The sequence below is a fragment of the Dermacentor variabilis genome, chromosome 10, assembly GCF_050947875.1.
Source record: "Dermacentor variabilis isolate Ectoservices chromosome 10, ASM5094787v1, whole genome shotgun sequence".
Taxonomy (NCBI): domain Eukaryota; kingdom Metazoa; phylum Arthropoda; class Arachnida; order Ixodida; family Ixodidae; genus Dermacentor; species Dermacentor variabilis.
This window is the reverse complement of record NC_134577.1, coordinates 115,771,003-115,793,710: the sequence shown is the minus strand read 5'-3', so window position 1 is coordinate 115,793,710 and position 22,708 is coordinate 115,771,003. Positions and strand designations below refer to the sequence as shown.

The 22,708-nt window shown below is 48.9% G+C and overlaps 1 protein-coding gene across 1 annotated transcript in view; it reads left to right on the top strand.

The window, feature by feature from the left end:
- Nucleotides 1-19,550, top strand: part of Coa7 (Cytochrome c oxidase assembly factor 7) — a 72,244-nt gene extending 52,694 nt beyond the window's left edge. The window contains exon 3 of the mRNA XM_075673306.1: nt 16,912-19,550. Coding sequence (XP_075529421.1) covers nt 16,912-17,354 — 443 coding nt within the window. The 3' untranslated portion in view covers nt 17,355-19,550. The remainder of the gene's footprint in view (nt 1-16,911) is intronic.
- The last annotated feature ends 3,158 nt before the right edge of the window (nt 19,551-22,708 follow it).

The following is a 22,708-nucleotide window of genomic DNA, read 5'->3' as shown; positions in this document are numbered from 1 at the left end:
TGCGTAGATGAAGTGCCACCAGCAGGAGCCGAAGTTGCACTGTCGCCGCTGCAACCGCTGCGACTGCTGCGAAGCTCCATGACGGGTACGGGGAACGTCCACCTCCACCAAATTAATGTTACGTGTAGCTGAATCCGAATGCTATATACAATTTATTTACAAGGACGCTAACGGAAGGCCAAAATGGCGACGCTATATCAAGCGGGCCCACTTCGCCTTCTTCCTCTTCAGTGAATCCTCACTATGGCGGCTGCTTCGTAGCAATATTGCTACGCAGTGGCGCCCTCTATGAGCAGTCGACATGCTGGCTTGGGCGAGCGCTCCGTTTTGAATGGAAGGTATACGCTCGGCGGTAGTTTCTGGCGTTTGTTTTCGCGCTCGTGCCGTTTATGTAGTATGACGTGGCGCCTTCTGCGTGGAAGACAGTTCCGTAAGGCGTGCAGAAGTGGTTTAAGTCGGCATGACTGGACTTTCTGGTGGCGTTGAGGCGGACGGAGCACGCAGCGCGATGTGTGCGCGAGTGTTTGAGCCTTGTTAATAACGACCCAGCTGAGGTGCAAGTGTTGCCAGCCAGTTGCGACGACGGCGGCGTCAACTTTCAAGGAACGCCACCGTTACGCTCTAGCCTCGTCGCCGTTTTGACTGAATGAGTTCGACAAAGCAAGCTTTGTGCCGCAACACGACACCGCCAACCGGGTAGGCCGCGAGCGGGGAAGTTGCCGCGGGAACGTCGTCGGGGACCCCTTCCCACGCGCCGACCAAGACGCAGGACAATGGCTACCCGGGCACGCTGCGAGGGTCAGCTCCGAGTTCTACGAAGTCCGTGTGACGTCGGTTCCGGACCGGACCGTGAACCTGTATGTGTGTGGTTGCGTGTTTGTGTGTAAGCCGTCCAGGAGAGAGGCGGCGTGTTTGCAATGACTGGACGAACGTTTCCAAGGGGGGCCAAGTGTTTATAAAGCGCTATTGTGCGGATGCTCGAGACACTTTTTCTTAAGCAGTCATGTTAGACTGAGACACTCTCTCAAGCAGTCGTGTTAGACTGACGTACTTTCTCTAGCAGTCATGCTAGGCTGATGAACTGCATGTAAATACTGTAAATAAACCCATATTCCTCGTTCTCGATGAGAAGCAGTCTTTCCCTTCATCAACGTCCTCAGCGTGGATAAGTCGGACGACGGCATGGGCCAGCTACCTTCTAATTCATGCCCGACTCCAATCTTGACAACGGATCACGAGCGATGGGATTGAGCCCCCAATCCTGACAGCTGGCTGACAGCGGTGAGATGGACTTTGCGACGTGGTGCTGTGTCTGCGGTGAGTGCTTGGTTCTTGCTTTGACTCTCTAGGCTTCATTTTGTGGTTGTTCTGTTTAGAACAGTAGGGAAGCTAGATTGTTGAGTGTTAGCTAGGTTGTGTTTTCCTAGCTAGATTTAACGAGCAGGATGAAGGCAGTAAAGCAGCAATCGTGGAGTTAAGGACTCTGCTGAGAGACGAATTGTTGATTGTTGGTGAGGAACTGGGCCTAGATGTGCGCAAGGATATGCTAAAATCGGAATTATTGCAGCTAATTTCCGAACAGGCCAGTGAGGAAGAAATTGAAATGGGGTTGGAACTTCTGAAAAAAAAAGAGAAGAACGGGACGGAGAAAGAGAGGAACGTGAGTTAAGAAAAATGCAACTTGAAGTTGAAAGCAAACGTTTAGAGTTGTCTCAAGGAAGTGAATGGGCTCTGGGAGGATCAAGTGAGGCAGAATCATACCGCATGGACAGGCTATTAAAGCCATTTGAGGTAGGGACCGACGTAGGCTTGTTCCTATGCAATTTTGAAAGGACAATTTTGAAAAGGACGAGAAGATGAACTTCCGTCCGAGTACATGGCCACAGCGGTTGCTGTCTATGTTGCCGTGTGAGGCGGCGGAAGTAATCGCCAGACTGAGTGCACAGGATGCATATGACTATGCAAAAGTTAAGGCTAGTCTGCTGAAGAAATACCGCCTTTCAGCCGAAGCTTTTCGGCAAAGGTTTAGGAGCACAGGCAAGAAAGATAGCGAGGGGTATCCGGAGTTTGCATACGGCTTAAAAGCCAACCTAGTCGAGTGGCTGAAAAGCGCGGAAGCGTACGACAGCAGAGACATGATCATTGAATGCATGTGTCTAGAGCAGTTTTACAAAAGCATCCCCCAAGCTGTAATACTGTGGGTGCAAGACAGAGGGAATGTAAACACTGTGGAAAGGGCGGCTGAATTAGCCGAAGAGTACGCAACGCGTAGAAAGTTGAACGCAGAGGACGGAAACTGGGACGGTCGAAATGGACCGCGGAAACCATTTTCGTTCAAAAAGGGTTCGCAGACTAGACGATCGGAGCCTGTAGACGTGGAGGAAAAGCCCGCAGAAAAGAGCGAGGAGAAACCTAACGGCGAAACAGTACCAAAAGAGCAGAAAAGAAAATTCTAATCTTTCAGACCAATCCGCTGTTATAAATGCCACAAACTGGGACATGTAGCTATAAATTGCGGCAAACCTAGCGTAGTTTTCTCCTACGTTGAGGATAAAGACGAGAATGTGGAACTTTTAAGTCCATATCTTTACGACCTGCAAGTTAATGGTAAACCATGCCGGGTGCTGCGAGACAGTGCCGCCACGATGGACATTGTCCATCCGTCTTACGTGACGGTAGATGACTTCACCGGAGAAGTAGCATGGATCAAACAGGTTGTAGAACACAGCGTGTGTCTGCCCATGGCCAAAGTCAAAATCAGTAGACCATTCGGGGAGCTAGAGACTGAGGCTGCAGTTTCCAAATTTTTGTCACTGCAGTACCAATACATTTTTTCGAATCGTTCGAATCACTTACTGCGTGACAAAGGGCTTAAATTGTGAGAGGGCGTAGTACAGGCATTGATGCGAGGCCAAGCTCGTAAGATCGCGTCGCTTTCGGCTGAAAATGCACAAGCTGCTCCAGCGGAAGCAGAAAAGGGGATAACTTCAATACCCGAATCCGAGCTAGGCCCGAGGGACAAAAAAACGGTTGAGGAGAGCCTGCCAGCTGACCAGCTCAATGAGAGCGTATCACTAGAGTGTCAAAGTTCAAGCCTGCAGGAAGAGCAAGCTGACGCAAACGCAAGCGAGGCAGGGTCGTTATTATCACCGGCATCAAAGAACTTTGATCAGCTCTTACGTGTGGACAGAAAGTCACTGGCAGCCGAGCAAAAGAATGATGAGAGCTTAGCTAAATTGCAGCACACAGCTAAAGAAGGCACTGCTAGGCGCAACGTGACGATACAAGAGAGAGGCGGATTGTTGTATCGGCACTACACAGATCGAAAGGGTAGGATTCTAGATCAATTAGTCGCGCCTACTATGTACAGGGAGGACCTTTTGAGTTTCTGTCGTGGAAATGGGTGGTCCGGCCACCTAGGCATAAACAAATCAAAGGAAAGATTGCTTATGGAGTACTACTGGCCTGGCTGTTTCAAAGACGTAGAAAACTTTGTAAGATCATGCGACGCCTGCCAGCGCTCGCGTAAACCAGGAGAGACATGGAAAGCTCCACTAAAGGTAGTGCCCTTAATAACAGAGCCTTTCAGACGACTTGTAATAGACACGGTAGGGCCTCTACCAAAAACAAAATCAGGTTACAGGTACTTGTTTCCCATGCTGTGTCCGGCTACAATGTTTCCAGAAGCAATCCCTCTGAAAGAGCTCAGCTCCACCAAAGTAGTAGACGCGCTTTTGACAGTGTTTGCACGAGTTGGGTTTCCAGCCGAAATTCAGGCGGATCAAGGGTCAGTATTCACGAACACACTGACTTCCACATTCTTGCAAAAGTGCGGGATAAAGTTAATACACAGTTCCGTCTATCACCCTCAGTCAAACAGTGTAGAGAGGTGGCATTCAGTGCTTAAGCGAGTTTTGCGTGCGCTGTGTTACGAGCACAAGGAGGACTGGGCGAACTGTCTGCCGGTTGCTTTGTTTGCTTTGCTAACGGTTCCACATGAGGCTACAGGGTTCTCGCCAACAGAACTAGTGTATGGGAGGACACTCCGTTCTCCACTGATAATGTTACGAGATATGTGGGAAGAAAGAGGAGAGAGTCCAACGGTGGTTGAATACGTGCTAAATCTGCTGGAACGGCTAAGCGCAACCCAAAAACTAGTCGACAAGAACATTGGAGTAGCTCAAAAGAACGCCAAATTCTATTACGACAAGAACGCGAGGCGTCGTACGTTTAACGCCGGAGACCAGGTAATGATCCTCGCACCTTCCAGAAAGAACAAGCTTGAAGTTCACTGGGACAGGCCCGTTAATGTGTTGCACAAACTTTCAGATACTAACTCTGCTCTGAAAATGCCTGGTAGCAGGAAGGAGGTGAGGATATATCACTGCAATTTGATGAAGCCGTATATAGAACAGAGCGGAGTCGTTAACTATACCATCAAAGAGCAGGATCGCACTAGTACCAAGTTTAAGGAGTATAGGGCGACCTCCAACTCTGAAATCGGCATAGAAGAAGTAGTAAAACATTCGGTAAGCTCGCACGCTCTAAGACCCGAGCAGCTAGATGAGCTAAAAGAGGTGTTAGGGGAATATCTCGACAGATTCAGCGATCGGCCGAGTAGAACCGAACTAATAACGCATGAAATAGAGCTGTCATCAACCGAACCCGTAAGATCAAAGCCTTACAGGGTGTCTCCAAGGCAGAGAGAGATTATGGAGGCAGAGATACAGCGCATGCTAGAGTTTGGAGTTATTGAGCCCGCTGAAAGTGACTACACGTCACCGCTAATACTGGTAGACACCCCTAACAAGGACGCTCGTCCGTGCGTTGACTACAGGAAGGTAAATGCCATCACTAGGGATCAGCTGTACCCGATACCCAACATTGAGGAACGAATTGAAAGGGTTAGCGCTGCTAAATACATTTTAACTATAGATCTCGTGCGGGGGTACTGGCAAGTTCCCCTTTCAGAAAGTGCCAGCCGCTATGCCGCATTCATCTCACCTGTAGGCACTTTTCGCCATCTCGCACTCAGCTTCGGGCTGAAGAACGCGCCGTTTAGCTTCTCTAAGTTAATGGATATTTTCCTAAAAGACTTGCAGGAGTTCGCCTTGCCATATCTTGATGATGTAGCAATTTTTTCGGACAGCTGGGAACAACACGTATCGGACCTCAAACAGGTGTTCTCACGGTTGAGGGAAGCCGGCTTAACGATGAAAGCAGAAAAGTGTAGGTTTCGTTATTCGCAGGTTACTTATCTGGGCCATGGTGTCGGCCCAGGGCATGAGACGGCTGGTCAAGCTAAAGATAGCTACGATTGGAGAATTTTCTCAGACGCGCACGAAAACAGAACTTCGTTCATTTTTAGGACTTGTGGGGTACTATATCAACGGTACATTCCGAATTACTCGCAAATGGCAAGTCCATTAACGGACGCCCTCCGAAAGGGAGCACCGAGTAGGGTACACTGGGATAAGGACAAAGAGAACGCTTTCTAAAGTTTGAAAACGCTATTAGTTTCTCGTCCTGTGCTTCGCGCCAGACTACACAAATGAATTCATAGTTCAATGCGACGCAAGCGACAGAGGTATGGGCGTGGTACTTAGTCAGGTCAGCGACGATAACGAGGAGCATGCTATCCTCTATGCCAGCCGTAAACTAAATCTAAGAGAGGAAGCCTACAGCGCTTCCGAGAAGGAATGCGCCTGTTTAGTTTGGGCCGCCCAGAAGTTGTCGTGTTACTTGTACGGAGTGAAGTTCATCTTAGAGACCGACCACTGTCCTCTGACGAGGCTCAATCAAATGTCACACAAAAATGGCCGCTTGCACCGACGGAGTCTCAATCTCCAAGAGTACAACTTCTCCGTCAGGTATAAAAAGGGAAAATTGCATAGCAATGCGGATGGTTTGAGCAGGCTAATTTAAATTCTGCGTTTGAGGGTCCCGCCTAAATTTCAGGGTTACTAGTGTTAATCTTGTTAAAGAAGATCCCCTCTCATTTAGCAGTATTCCCTCCATGATTGCTGAACTTGTCAGCACGAAATTGCTTTAAAAAATTGGCATAGCGAGGAGCAGCATTTTTTGTTTCTGCACTTATGTTTTCTTTGAAGCCTAGCGGGTCTAAAGTGAGAGCCAACGTACGTCATCTCGGCGCAGAGCCGTGTTGTGGGGTTCATTTTGCAGTTGGCTGTCCTTGTTGGATGTTTTGGGGCGGTGACATCATTACACAAGTGGTTACTGCGAGCCAAGACATCACCCCCTGGCCACCAGCCGTTCTCTTCCTGCCCAGCGGTTATCAGCGCTGGACAGTCGAGACATTCCAGGCCATGGAGGCGCTGTTAAGAACGGCCCAGCTGAGCTGCAAGTGTTGCCAGCCAGTTGCGACGACGGCGGCGTCAACTTTCAAGGAACGCCACCGTTACGCTCTAGCCTCGTCGCCGTTTTGACTGAATGAGTTCGACGAAGCAGGCTTTGTGCCGCAACACGACACCGCCAACCGGGTAGGCCGCGAGCGGGGGAGTTGCCGCGGGAACGTCGTCGGGGACCCCTTCCCACGCGCCGACCAAGACGCAGGACAATGGCTACCCGGGCACGCTGCGAGGGTCAGCTCCGAGTTCTACGAAGCCCGTGTGACGTCGGTTCCGCACCGGACCGTGAACCTGTGTGTGTGTGTGTGTATGTGTGTGTGTGTGTGTGTGTGTGTGTGTGTGTGTGTGTGTGTGTGTGTGTGTGTGTGTGTGTGTGTGTGTGTGTGTGTGTGTGTGTGTGTGTGTGTGTAAGCCGTCGCGGAGAGAGGCGGCGTGTTTACAATGACTGGATGAACGTTTCCAAGGGGGCACCGAGTCTTTATAAACCGCTGTTGTGCGGATGCTCGAGACACTTTTTCTTAAGCAGTCATGTTAGACTGACGTATTTTCTCTAGCAGTCATGCTAGACTGATGAACTGCATGTAAATACTGTAAATAAACCCATATTCCTCGTTCTCGATGAGAAGCAGTCCTCCCCTTCATCAACGTCCTGACCGTGGATAAGTCGGACGACGGCATGGGCCAGCTACCTTCTAATTCATGCCCGACTCCAATCTTGGCAACGGATCACGAGCGATGGGATTGAGCCCCCAATCCTGACAGCCTGCAATCAGCCTCGGAGATCAATTCTGCATTTCTGAATGTTCCATTCACTATAGAAGAGTTAACTGCTGGGCTAGTTGGTGATCTTGGCGTTTCTATTACCTTAGAAGCGAAGCTGCCCGTATGACCGAGATATGGTGGAATTGGAATTTGAAATTCATTCTTAGAGCCATGGGAAAACCAAAAGCGCAGGACCGTGTAAATGGAAATCTTACAGTTATGGGAAGTGCCTCCATTCCTTCCAACATTTCAAATGTTCTTCAGAAAGGCCCTAAGTTTGGACTTGAGCCATTGGTCCCACCCCACGAAGTGATGGCATTAAACAGGGCTATGGCGAAAAAGGCCCCACAAGAAGATTGGGAGCGCTGCCTTTTGGACGGAGTGAACTGCCTTGCCAAGAGTGTCACGCGGACTGAACAGAACTGCTCTAAAGACCGTTTGCGTTCTCTAGTTAATTTCTTCAGGGATAATGAACTCAGCCTTTTGCAAGCAGATAAGATAGGCGGCTTCGCAGTATTGCCTAGAACCATGTATAGAGAGAAAGCAGCACAGGCGGTGAACAAAAACTTCGTGGTTGTGAAAAAAGCTCAAACGAGAATTAAGAGCGAAACGATTGAACTTTGTAAGCGCCTCGATCTGCAAGGACTAGCTAAAGGTATAACTAAGAGTGAGAGGGGGGCGTTAAATGTTTTCTTTTCAGTTAAAACGCACAAACCCGAAGCTCCCTTCCGTACCATTGTGAGTGAAGCTGGTACCTGGCAACATTGCGTGAGTAAGTTCCTTTAGAAAAGTTTGAATAGCCTAGTAATAACTGATCCCTTTCTTACAAAAAGTTCAGGGGAAGTATCCCATTTTTTCGAAGAAAAGAATTACCTAGATTATGCTTTTTCTGTTGATGTAGAAGACTTTTTTTATTCAGTGCCCTATCCGGACCTGTTTGCCTCTGTTAAAGATTGCATAGACGAGAGCGGCCCAGTGGCTTTCCAAAACGCCGCTGGTATCACTGTTGATAACTTTTTAGTCCTTTTAGAATTTTATCTCCGAAGTACTTTTATCTTGTTTGACGAGCAACCTTACCTGCAGAAGAAAGGCATATGCATAGGCTCTTGCATAGCCCCCATACTTTGCAATATCTTTTTATCATCCATCGATCGCTCTCTACACGATCGTTTTAACCATTTTATTAATGACAAAGTCCTTAAAATGTTTCGTTACATGGACGACTTTTTAGTGGTTTTAAACAAGCAGTGCTCTGTTTCGAATGAGGCTACAGTGAGCAGTGTTTTAGATGATTTTAGAAACCTGGGGAAAGGGCTATGTTTTACTTATGAGCTACCGAATAATGGTTTGCTTCAGTTTTTAGATTTACGGTTAAAGTTTTCAGATGGGCACATTTGTTGGGCTTACTCCCCTCGTGCGCAAAAAGGGCTCCTGCCGTACAATTCGGCCCACTCAAAGGTAGTAAAAAGAGGCATCGCCAACCTCTGCCTGGAGTCATCGCTCCGGAAGTCGTGTGTGCATGAGATGCAAGGAAGTTTTGACAACCAACTGGGCAGGCTCGTTGCAGCTGGCTTCCCTGAGTCGGTCTTGGTCCCTGTGGCAGAAACGCTTTTGAAGAAGGTGAAGGCTGGGGTAAGCAGGGTAGAGCCGAAGAAAAAAGAGTGGCCTGTAGTGGTACCATACATCCATAAAGTCACGCACAGCCTGAAAAAAAGTGGCAAACCGGTATAATGTACCGGTAGTGTTCTCCGCTCCCCAAAAACTTGCCCAGCTAAGCCGTCGCATAACTTGCGAAAGCCAAATGCCTGGCTGTCAGAAGAAGCATGGCCAGCGTTTCGTAAAGTGTGCCACAAACGTCGTATATGAAATTCCTCTGTCCTGCGGGAAATGCTACATTGGAAAGATGGGGCGTTGTGTCAACGACCGGCTTAGGGAGCATGCAAAAGGTATAATAAATAATGAAGGTGAGCGACTTGCGGATCACTGCAAGACTTGCACCGATTGTGTTCCACGGTTCCGCGAAGCGAGGATTTTGGGTAGAGGCAAACATCAGACATCGCGTGAAACATTGGAAGCCTTCTACATCAAGAAAGCAGGTCCTAACTGTGTTAGTGATACATCGGTTTTTCTTTACGAGGCTCAGCTAAAGTTTCTATCACGCCTACTTTGATAAAACTTTGTACTCCATGTTGCCTTGTACGCATGCGCGGTGTTTTGGAGGGCTATATATGTCGAGTGCTTTCACCCTCATTAAACAGTTGAAGTAGCGCCCGTGGTGTCGTCGTCTTTCCTGAGTGTGTTGTTTTTTTGGCGCAAAATCTTTTCAATATCCATTCACTAATGTGACCTCATTGCAGTATTATCCTCTAGTTCTAAGCTGCGGTTTAGGAGCAATGAAACATACGCGACGATCGTAACAGCGTGGGTGCCGTTCTACTACTATAGGAGCTGTGTTGTTATACTTTGACAATCATTCAAACTGTTAGCTGCAGATTACATTGCGTGACTACTATAGGTTCGGTGGATGAGGTCTCTACCGACGAATAAAATAATTTTGGTTAGTATTAACAACATAGCTTACAGTGTGAATTAAGCTTGTCCAGAAAAGCAACCGTTTACGAACTGCGCGAGTGTCCTAAGCAGTGGTAGGTGCTGGATTACAGATATCTTTGTTCTGTAAAGCGCATAGTCCTAGCATACGGCATAAACGTTTATAGATACATAAACGTTACGATCTCTAAAATCTGCGAAGTCATATTGCGGCGTTAACCCGTCTTTTATTTCTTTTTCGAGGAAGACCACAACCGACATTTTTGTCGGTTATGTTCGTTCCGTTCTCTACGAAACACTCACGCGTATTACGGAAATCTCGTCCTCAAATATAGCCATCCAATTCTTATTATGCGATCACTCATATATTATGGCTTTACAAGCCAAAAACCAGTGCCGAAGCACACAGCTTATATATGTATCGTGCTGGTTCACCAACCGCAGCGATCGCTGTATTGAGCAGTGTCATCGGCCTTATGCAGGAAGGCTAGCGTAGACATATAGTGATTTCAAGCCTACTAGACTTGAAATGCGTGAGAACGATGACGGTGTATCACAATTATTTGACAGCGCCTGCCGCTTAGATGTTTCGTGGTTGCCTTTGGTTGGCCGTACACGAGCATGCGCTCTTAAGTTTTATGTTTTAGTCCCTACGCCAAGCGATCAGATAGTGAGTAGATTTACCATTTCATACTGGCAATACACAGACACCAGTTTTCTTCGTTGAATTGAAACCGATATACGCAAAATAGTTCACAACACATACACACCGCGGCTGATGTTGCGCGTCACATGTTTGCGCCCCAAGAGATATTTCCGCGTATTGTAGTTACCTGTGCACCGAAAAGGCTTCCTGACGACCTTGTATAAACGGACATTGCGTAAATTTCACAAAGTACGATCTAAAACATATCGAAATCCTTCCGCAGCACGCGACAGCAATACTTTCAAGCAGCGCCGCGCCGGATCACACAAGCCAGGATGAAAGGAGAGGAGGAAAGGCTCGCCGCGCGCCCCTTTGCTCCTCGCCCTATGAAAAGGTCTATATATACGCTCTGAACCACCCCCTGACGCGGTGTGCGCAACAGCAGCCCGCAGCAGCAGCAGCAGTGGGAAAGTCGAAGGAAGAGGCGAGAAAGCTTCGCTTTAAAAACTGGGCATAGTTTTTATTCTACGTAACATTAAGAGGAAAAATTGAGCTGGGCGGGCCGCGTGATACGTATAGGGCAGGTAACCCGTCGTCTGTTATGGTTACAGAATGGACCCCAAGGCGTGGCAAGCGCAGTGGGGGACTGCAGATAATTTAGGCGGTGCGCCGAAATTGGAAAATTTTCATGCGCAACTTGGAACCAGCTAGATAGACTGGGGTAATTAATGATCGCTGGGTGGGGTTTTCGTCCTTCAAGGGACATAAAAATAACATGATGATGGTCATGATGATGAATGACCACTTTGTAGGTGGGTAGGTCTGTAGGTTACTAGACCATCTTGTTTTGGAGCTCTTCAATTAAAACATATGTAATTGGAGGTCGCTGGCAGAGGCCTTTCATCCTGAAGTGGACATAAGCAGGCTGATGCTGCTGATGACGTGCCCGTCGGCGGGATTTGAACTGAAGTGCCTCTCAAGAGGCAAATAATGTTGCTCATTAAAAACACACACGCGCTTCATTCGCACGCTCCAATGGGTGTACTTGAACGAAGGTCCCCGAATGCAGCAGCCTCGTGCCAGCCTTACGCCACTGGCATACAGACGCACGGATGTCACGAGACAGCGAAAGCCTTGCAATACCTTTGGGGCGGTTGGCGGGGGCACCACGTCGCATACGAAGTTCCTTCCCTGGTGTCTGCCACCATTCGTGGTGTCATTTCACCGCCTTCGGGATCGGCCAATTTTCGCCAGTGCAGATTTCGTAGCGGAGCAGGCTGTAACGTCTTACCTCCGTAGTACATTAATTAGATTAGTCGTCGTGCCATGGTCGTCGCCTGACCGTCCTCTTGCCGTTGTCGTCACACACACGGTTGCGTAACACACATAGTTACCGTATAAGGAGATAATAGTGACACACACACGACCCTGTACGGACAAGTTGCGTCATCTGGTAACGCTTTGTAGAACTCCAAACAACGCTGCATAATCAGCTGACTTCGAAGTTATTTGGCATATAACATCTTTTCGCGTTCACTTGTGTATTCTCTTTTCGCTTCAGTGTAATAATTCTTCTTTTCCGAATATTTTAGGTACGAAAGTATTAATGTACATCCGGTGTTCCACAGCGCAGCGTGCTAGGCACTTCACTTTTTCTAATTTATACTAATGACCTGCCTTCTAACATTCCCTCCTGCATGCGTCTATTTGCTGACGACTGCATCGTATACCGCACGATTGAAACTCAGGACAGCCACCTCAACCTCCAGAAGGAACTTGACTTTGTTTATTCTGGTGTGGTAAACTGGCTTATGACGCTGAACTCGACTAATTGCAAAACACTTTCTTTACTTGTAAACAATCACTTTATACCTTCACGTATTCTATAAACAACGTTTCACGGCCCCGTACAGTGTCATATTCGTACTTAGACTTGCATCTTACATCCGACTTTTGATGGAAATTACATATCACCAACACGTATGCTAAACCGTCACAGACACTGGGTTACTTACGTCGAAATTTGCTTCATTGCTCAGCTAGTATACGCAAATTGGCATATTCAACCTTCGCCCACAGCTTGAATTTGCTTTGTCCATCTGGTCGCCTCATCAAGAGCATTTAACTTCAGGGCTGGAAACCGTACAATACAGAGCCGCTCGATTAATTTCATGTAAATATAACCGCCATTCCAGTATAACAAAAATTAAGTTGGAAATTACACTCCAGACGTTAAGCAATCGTCGTTCTGTTGCTCTTTTATGCTTATGTCACACTGATCTCGGGGCCGTGCGGATGTTGGGAGAGATGGAGCCGCGAGACGCAGGCGAGCACAGCAAACAGACTTTGCTAATAACAAACCCAAAATAAAACACACTCGAAAAAGAAAAGTCAAAACTCAATTGGCAAAAAAATAAAAATCCACGCTTGCTTAGCCAAAACAATGTCCTTATCCTCGCCTACGTGCGTCCTTAACGCGTTTCGCGCGAGAGTCCGGCAACTCTGGCCTATGGCTGCACGCTAATAAAAAGGAACGCTCTTACAAGGTTCGGCTCTTACAAGGCATGTATCTCCAAGTACGATGTGCGTCAGCTCTTGGTCCCAGTCGGTGCTCCTGCCGACTTGCAAGCTTTGTTGTTGTGGTATCGACCGGCTAGCTCCTCCGTCTCGGGTGTCTGGGCCCCGAACTAGGTCGGTGACGTTGCACTCTGGCCTTCCGGGTTAGGCCTACCGCCACTACCTTTCCGAGTACTGACGAGAAGCCCCGGGAACTGTCGTCCGTGCTGGTCTGCTGAACAAGGGGGATCCAATTCCTGGAGTGCCCGGCAGCGCCGTGGGAGGCTGCAGCAGGTCCAGGGAGCCTCGCTCGAACGTCGCTGAGGTCGACGTCCACACCCTGGGTCGCCAAGGTCACGGGCCTGTCCGAGCCTCCATGGCTCCCGTCGCCAGTGCGAAGCTGGCGCTCCAACCTTCTTGGCCCAGAGCCACGTCGATAATCCCAGCTCAGCGCCGCTTCTCTCCCGATCGCACCTGGGTCATTCGCCCCGAGGGCTCGTGCCGTTCGGACGGATCGGTACACATCGTCCTCTTCTTTTCTTCTTGTGCCCCATGCCTCTTACATATGACAGCTTAATACACAAATGTATTTACAGCGTAACGCCATCCCCACTGCCACTTGACAAACCATTAGGCCTATCCAGGCACCTTTATAATCACCTCAGCATTCAACGCATATTTGGTAAAACTAAACCTTTCAATCCTTCGGCCTTTCCACAAGCCCTCGCACTCTGGAACGATCTTCCAGGTACCATTCTTTCAATCAGTAACTGCGAACGTTTCCGCAAGCATTTGTGTGCACATTTTACGGAGAGTGTTTAATGATGCGTTTTTTTTCTCTGCTTACTGTTACTTTTCTTTGTTCTTGTTCATACTCATCACGGATATTGTTGTGTAATCCCCCATCACTCAATGCTCCGACCGGAAGCTCTGCTGTGCATCTAAATAGTAATAAAATTGGCAGTGGCATAGCTCGGCTATGCCAGGATATACGTAGCGAAAGCGAAGGCATAGCATAGTTAGCCTTGGTTAATCTTGATTGCAAGTCTAGGTTAGTCTGGTTGTCTAACTATGTTGCGGCGTTTAGCCAGTCGTTCGGCGCGCTGTTCGTCTGTTTCCTGGGCGATTCGTTTCCTCTTCATCTCGTTCCGATGTCGATTCCAGGCCTCCTCCTGCTTATCAGAATTGTCGCCGTCCATACTGCCGCCTCAACTGTGGTTGCGAGGCACGCGAGTCCTCTTTTTCAATCCTCCGACATGTTATCAGGCATGCGATGCAGCTGGCGAAGCGAGCGGAGACGAGCGCAACGACGAGGAACGCGGTGTGACGTCATACCAAACGGCGGCGGGAGAAAGGCGCGGCGCGGCGCAGCGGCGGGACATAAAGCGGAACACCTGTGGCTCGGTGCTACTAGTGGCGCATGCGCAGTAGTGACTAGGGAGAGAGCGAGAGAGAAATATCCGTGGCGAGGCGCGCGTTCTGACGTCATGAGCGTCCTCGGAGCACCACCACGGCGAAATTGCGAGTTGGCGGCCAGTAAAGCTTTCGCTTTAATGCGCTCGACGCAGTGACGTAGCGGCTATGGTGTCGGGCTGCTAAGCACGAGGTCGCGTGATCAAATCCTGGCCACAGAGGCTGCATTTCGATGCAGGCGACATGCTGAAACGTCCGTGTCCCGTGCATTTGGTGCACGGTAGAGAAGCTCACGTGGTAATTACCAATCCGGAGTCCCCCCCAAAGGTGCGCTTCATAATCATATCGTAGTTTTGGCACGTGAAGTCCTAAATTTTAACCTACTAAAAGTTTACCTCACGTACAGTCGCAATCTTTTTGAACGTGAACTCGGGAGCGCGTGGCTTTCGACACTACCACCGCCGTTAAGCGGCGCTTCGCGATATCTGTGCGCATGCGCGGCGAGAGTAGCTTCCCTTCACGCGCATTACGTCATCGGAGCGCTCGCTTGTCGTCTGCTAGCTGTTTTTTTGTTTTGTTTTGTTTCCTCGGTGGTGACCAAATTATCACTGTAAGCAAAATCGAGGTGTTTCCAGTTTAGAGGGTGTGTTCCTCATTCTTAGCGTTACGCTAGTTACCTGAAAATCGTTACCCAGTTTTCTTTTTCTTTTCTCCCCGGTTCTTTTGGTCACACAATGCAGAAAACAAGTTAAGAAACGGAAACGCCTTAACATTTATTTTGTTCATTTTTCACAAAATAATGAAAGACTTACAAAAGCAACAGCTGTAAAAAGGAATCGCCGTTTCATTATCGTTAATGCTTTGTCATATTCACTTTTGCAGAAACAACTGCCGCCATTCCAGACGGTAGGGAAGAGTGCAGGGCAGGCACAAAGTCACTTGCTCTAAGATGTTCCGACTCTTGGCAAACAGCTACTCACAGCTCGTCCACAGTTGGCGAATGAGTAGGGTGTCGCGCCATGGCTGCTTTTAAGCGGCCCCATACATTTTCGCAGATGTTCATGTCAGTGCCCTTGGCTGGCCAGGAGAGCAGATGGACCCTACGAGTTTATAGGCGCTCTTTCACAGTTTTCGCAGTGTGAACCGGCGCGCGGTCATGCTGGAACATAAAATCAGCATCTGGGAAAGCGGCGTAAGGAAGGAGCAGCAGGTTGTCCAAGATTTCGCTCCAGTATAGCGCTGCGAAGTAAGACGTGGTCTCGATGCGGTGTCCGAGACCACGTCTTGACACCGCGCCCCACACGTTCACGCAGGTGCGTCCGCTCGCCGCGACTGCCTGCAGATTGGCTGGCTTGTAACGGCACGGAAGTTATATTAAATCCAGTTCTTCACACAAAATAAAGTCCGTTCAGAACATTTTCTTACCGTGTCCCTCTTGCGCGCCACAGCCGCACGCATTGGTTTCGACGTGTTGAAAAAGTCGACTCGTCCGAGAAGATTGCTCGGCCCCAGTCATCGGAAGTCCACAGTTGCACTCGTGACACCTTGTTCGAAGCGGTGAGAATGGGCTTTTGTGCAGCCGCGTAACCTTGAAATCCAGCACTCCTGAGGCGTCGCCGTATGGTAACAACGGAAGCTTTCACATCGAGCAGCTCCCACTTCCCTCGAGGACTGGAAGGGATTCTCCACTACTGCAGCTACCACAAGCGTGTCTTCTTCGTCTGTCGTTGCCCTTGCTCGACGCCTCTGTGGGGCGTCAGAAAAGTGGCCTTCCTTCCTGAATGCTTGGATGATCCTATGACACTCTTCAGCGGCTTCTGCACCAATGCACCGATGGTGCGCTGAGAATATCCCTTCGGCGAAAGTTTTAGCATTTTCCACCTCTCGTCTTCAGGAACACGAGGCCATGCTGAGATTGCTCTGATCAATGCGGTAATGTGAACGTATACCTTCCTCGAACACAGGGATGGTCACTGCTACGCCCACAAGTATAATACACATGCCTCGCAAAAGCTTTGCTATAGATCAACAGTGATCTTGGGAACGTCGGTAAAAAATAACAGTTTCAAGTTTATTCGTACATCGTGTGGAATGTGGTTTCAAGTTCAACATTGTTACCCCTGTTGAAGCATACGGCTCCCTCGTTGCGGTGCGCGTGTAGCAGACGACACGCGCGCGCTTGCGTGACGCAATGCGCGCGATGGTAGAATTCTCACACGCCAGACCCACCGCGCATGCGCACTGCTTCTCGGTGCCGCCGCTAAACTGCCCTGGCTGTACGGAAAGCCACGCGCTCCCGTGTTCACCCTCAAAAAGATCGCGACTGTACATACTTCTCGTGCTTACACCTACTGCATTTTTGAGCACTTCTAACTGTTTTATGGAATTGTAACACTGATCATTGTGTCATTTTAGGGATGAATTGAGCTTGGGGGTGGAGGGGAGCAGGCGCCCTGCACAGGTTTCTCTTTTTTTGCCTCTTCAACGTCCCCAGGCGCCTGTATATATATACTTTTTTTCTGGTTGGCTGCAATGAATTCCAGCAGCTTACGCATCAGAATGATTGGCGACACGAAGATGTGCCTAATTGTTTCCCCTTGGTTTTTGCACGCTCAGGCAGCACGATGGACAAGGCCGAGGCGCACCGCTACTACCGGCGTGGTTGCGAGGCCGGCAACGGCAAGGCGTGCTTCGGCGTCGGTCTCGGTCTCACCGCCCCGGACGGCGGCGTGACGCAGGACGTGACCGAGGGCCTGGCCTTCCTCTCCAGGGCGTGCGACATGGGCACGGCCGACGGCTGCTACTTCGCCAGTTCGCTGTACATCACCGGAAGAGAGGGGCTGCCGCGTGACCTGCGTCGCGCCTTCCAGTTCGCCGTGCGCGCCTGCGAGCTCAAGTGCATGGAGGCCTGCTCCAACGTGGCCCTCATGTACGCCAGGGGACAGGGGGTCGAGAAGGACGCGGCCGAGGCTAAGCGATACCGAGCCATCGTGGCCGATCACAACGAGCAGCTGAAGAGGAACAGGGGCATCGAGATGGAGCAGGGCATCAGGAACTGACCGTGACTGTGGAGAAAGCATTGCGTTACGAAGCGCCTACAGAAGCTTTCTGCTAAAATCACCGTAGCGAATTCTGGCGATACGATCGTTCGGCCACCATGGGAAACATGATTAGTACGTGAATTTGCGTGATCTTCGTGCTTGTGGCTTCGTATATACGTTCTTTTGGCTTTGTTCTCTATGCTTTATGGGCCTTAATTGACCAAAATACTGAAACGATCCTATTTTGTTAAGCGCAGAACGCGACATAACTCGGCACACTTGCGTAATAACTGCGCATTGTGGCACTTATGTTGCAAAAGTTTGTTGAAAATGACTATTCTTCAAACTAACGAAGCCGTTTGAAGCCATACGGTCGAAGTTTAGGCAAATGTATACGCTAATCTTAATTGCCGTTCTAGCTCAACTGTCATGCCTGGAGCACCCGTAAACACTAGTGCCGCTAGTAATTAAGCGAGCTTACCGTGAAGCCATTCTTTTCACTTTTTCCTTCGCAGTATCCGCCCAACGTCTGACCTCTGAAGGTCAGCGAATTGACCGAAAATGTTCAGTTCCCGGTAGCTATTAATCGACGCGCACTTCGGTTGACCTGCCGTACTTGCCCTTCCTCCAGTGTGGGAGCACTGAAATCTACCGCGTGCTCTAGCGTGGCGATCACGTGTTTGGTCGATGCGTTTGGCATCCCTCGTGTTGCGCAATGCTGCCTCTTCCTTTCCTCCGTGGCCGCAACATAGCCGCGGAAATGAAGAACGGCGGCTTATACGAGCCGCGGCGTCATGTAAGGTCTGTTCTCTCACTGAGCGAAATGTTTGCCGAGAAAGGATGAGTTACGAGAGGCTGCTGTGGTCGTGTACTCAGTGTCAACACAAACAAAATAAAATGGCTAGGAAAACAGGCAGAACAGTCGTGCAAGAGGCTGTCAAGAAACCCAAAGCGGGCAAAGAGGGCGTGGCTACAGCCCCTTGATGGCACATCGTGGTTTTGTTGTGGTCCATTATAGGCTAGAAGAAGACTCAAGGTGGCGCCTTATTGTATTCCAGTCCCTTAAACGGAGAAAGACTCCTGGTGTCTGTGACTTCAGATTCAGCGGGGAATTTTGCTTCGACGCGTTCGTAGTGAAATAGTGACCGTGGTCGCTATGCATCGCGCTCACAGCTCCAGTGGTGTTCCTGATAGTATAAGCTCCTATGGCCTTCCTCGCCTTCCTCGCCTTTGTAGTCGGGTGGTCTAAATTGGGCGGAAGGTCGTCAGTTTGCCTCAATCGACGCCAGTAACAAAAGCGGCGCATGACAATATGCTACGTACCGTTCCATTTTTTTTTCGGTGGTTAGATCTGCCGATCGAGTATGGCACTGTCTAAACATCGTCCAACGCGCGGCCTTGCACTCCCTCAGGAGCGCAGAGTTGGGAGCCCACCGAGTCCGGGTTTGAAGGTCACGTGATCTTCGGATACGAGGGCGACATGTGCGTAAGAGAGTACCAGAATACGGTTGAGCGGCTGGGGCGGCGCATGCGTTGCGGCGAGGCGCGCGACGACGAAAAAATACTGCGGCGGTGCTGCGATCGAACTGGATTGGGCCGCATCAGGGTCGCGCCTTCGGAAACTGCTGGCGATTCTGCTCGGCGGGGTCGTTCGTACTGCTTCGCGTGCTACCGTTTGCGATCAGAGCGTTCAAATGGTGTTTATAATTGCATACGACATGTCCCAAATTACACCCTTTGGATATCGTATCTTGCCGCACAACAATAATCGTCATCTGTCTTTATCGTATTTCCTTTCTTTAGCGCTGGCAGCCCGGTAGCTCCAAGTTACGAACGACATGCGCGTTACCAGCGTGACAGAGCATTCTAGGCAGGAAAGTAGCGAGCGCAGCGTTTTCAAGAAAGGAAACGCGATCACGACAGATGACGATTATTGTTGTGTGGCAAATATACACCCCAAAGCGTGTACGTTTATCTAAGAGTGTATTTATGCTTTAAGAATAGATGTCTTTCTTTCTCTGCTTTATTTCATTTTATTTGTTTTTAATGCCGCTCGGTGACTGCGCGTGCATTGCGGCCGCAGTGACGGCTTTCACTCTACTATGACATTGTGCATGGTTCCTTCTGCAAAAAAAAAAAAAACATTTTTTCTTGTTCTTCAAGCAGTGTGCATCCCTCGTGTGTGTTTTTGCGGATAAAGTTTTTCATCACTTGGTCTTGCGAAGTGCAGAAGGAAAAAAAACATATGTAAATGGCCTACTTGCCACTTCAAACAAAGAAGACATATCGGCCCCATCTGGCGCCCTGTACTCATATTTACTGGAAGCACTCTGACAGAAACAAAAAAAAAACTGCAGTGTAACATACCATTCATGTTTCCGTCTTCCTCGCCTAACAGAACGCGGAGTAATTGGCACGGTTTCTTTATTGCTGTCGGCACTCGGGCGCCGAAATCAGATTTATGGTAGCGGTTATATATGCTAATATTTGGCCCGCAAGTCGTGTGAAATTTTTTGTCCATGCCATGCTTAACAACAACAACAAAACTCGGTGCTCTTCCACTCTGTGAAGAAGGATGACCAGCAAAGCTGTGTGTGTGGGCGCCTCAATGGCGAATTGCACCCCCGCCGCGGGTCGGCCCGACATTGTACTATCTTCGTGATCGGCCCCCGTAAGGGGAGTGTTAACGCCTGCGTAACCTCCGGCGAGGATCAGCCTGGCATTGCACCATCTTCGGGATGTTTTTCTACACGCGGACGCGTTAGTGGGGAAAGCAGCGCTTAACAGTTTCGCTGTTAAATGGATATGGCGTTGCGCCGCTAAACTCGAGCTCACGGGTCCACACCAGGTCGCACAATTCGATGGGAACTAAATGGAAAAGCACTCGTGTCATTCGGTTTAGGGGCACGTTAAAGAACCCCAGGTGGTGAGAACTGAACAGGGTGCCTCATAAGCATATCGCCAGGCGTAAAATGCTAAAATGTCTTTAATAAAGAAAAACAAGGAAGAGAAAGAACGCAGCTGCGTTCTTCAGCTTTCTTCTAGGGGTATAAACGAAATAAATTATACTCGAGTCTGATTACGAGAAAAGCATGTTACGCTTACCTTACATTTCATACCTTCAATGTAATGCCGTTCCCGACTGTACGTCAGCTCAGCTAAGCAGCTTCTCTATTATAAACAACTGCTTTCAGTTATCCGGTGTACTATCATAAGGCAATAATGGAGCAAGTAAAGGACCGGCATGCCTCATTTTACTCGTGGAAATACTTCTAGATCTGTTGCAGTGTGTTCGTTGAAGATAAGTGTGATACCACATGACGCACCCAGTTTTAATGGGCCGCAGTTGCAGACATGGTGAGACTGTCAAAAACACTTTTTTTTTGCCTGAATCAAGTTTCCAGATGAAAAGGCGGTGTTCATATTGAATGACAGCTACGAACTTGTTCAGCAGAACCGATTAGTACCCGTGCGTTAATTCTCTCAGGAACTGGCACGCCTCGGCGCAGCAGCCATGACTCTCCAGCAGCACAATCATTCGGAATAAGAGTCCTCACTTGCATAGGCCCCTCACCTTCGAGGCATCGACAGTGCTGTTCCTTACATTCGAACGCTAACGGCTATTCAAGAATTTTTCATAGTGAATTCTGAAGTCGAATACGATCTGAATTGCAAATACCATTCGATTAGACTATGTGTTTCTACTTCATTTCGCCTGCTGGCACGTTAAAGGAGATCGCCAAGCAAGCCACGGAGACAACTACGTTTACTGAAACACACATCAGGTATATAAGCGACAAGCGATCATATGGTCAGTCGAGGAACGCACAACCGGGCTACGTGTATGCAGGGCATCTGTTACCGTATCGAGCTATCTAGGTACGTTAATTGCTGCTGAGAAAGCGCGATCGAAGGCTGGCTGATGCACCACGTGCCCTTTCGCTCAATGTGGGCTGCTTCCACGACTAATCTGGGGTATGCATCAGTATGTTTATACGAAATTGTTGTTTCTGAGCAGAGGCTTACACTTACATTGCCGACAATGGGTAGAGAGACATGCGCATAATCATTCTTTTCCTAGGACAATTCATGCTCCCCAAGTAATCCATTTATGCACCGGCCGGTTTGCCCTATGTACACTCGCCCACTTGATCGGGCAAGAGTGTTTCACATTGGTAGTGCAGCCTACGTACTTGTCAACATGTTTCATTTTGCAGTCTTACGTTAGGACTACGTTCTGCTCCACTTTCTCGCCTTTCGACCGTTGGACAAATGGCCCTCAATTTTCCAGGAGCCGAAAAGACAACCTGCACCCCATAACGACCTGCAACGTTCTTCAGGCCATGAGATAGGCGACGTGCATAGGGTACAACTAGCACGTTCTTCTTCCTGCTATTTCCTTCGGCCTCCTGCCTCCTCGGGTTTTTTACCCATTTAATCAATTTCTCAGAGATCGTACTGCCATCGTGTGAAGTGGGGTCTGCAGAAGTGTTGGGCGCAACGTACAAGGAGGGGTGCAGGACTACGCATCAAACCACGGAGTTTCTATAGAATCAAACGCGACGGAACCTACCTACAGAGGAGCCTATCAAGAAGCCTGCTTAGCGAAAAGGGCAAGTGCAGCTTATCGGTGACTCCACACTACCGCAAGACAACAAGAAACTGTTTGATTTGGGTCCAAAACATTGTTTTGAACCCCATTTGGTGCCGGCTGAAAAGGTGGGACTGGCTCCATTTATAGCAAGAAGGGCTGATGAAAGCGTTCAGCCTAGGTATGGGTCGGAGTGCATTGACGTGTGCGTCCGGACTAAAACTAGGGGCGATAAAGCCCGCCTGTTGGATAAAACTGTGGACTATTTAGTGAACAATGGGTTAAGAGTCGCTGTTTCGGACAAAGAAGGTTGTTTTGTGGTGTTACCTAAAGGGATTTATCAGGAGGAGGCAAGTTTGCTATTGGGAAGAACTTTAAAGCAGTGAAATATAATGAAGCCAAAGTTAAGCAAAATGCAGTGGCGCATCTTGATGCTTTAAGCCTAGAAGGCCATCACAAGCGTGTTAAGAAAGCAAAAGAGGGACAGTTAAAACTATTCTCTGTAAGGACCCACAAACCGGAGATACCGTTCCGGGTCATCGTAACTGAAAGGAACACTTGGCAAAGCGAAGTTTCCACGTTTTTACAAGTCCACCTTGCCTCGCTGAAACTGGCCGATCCTCTGGTTATCCCGAATTCTGAGAGCGTTGGTGGAATACCTCTCGTCAAATAATCCAGGAAGGTGTGCCACTTTAGTGTGCACGTAGAAGATATTTTTTATTCTTTGCCTCACAACCAATTAATGTGCAGTGTCAAGACATGCATTAGGAAGCAGAATGAT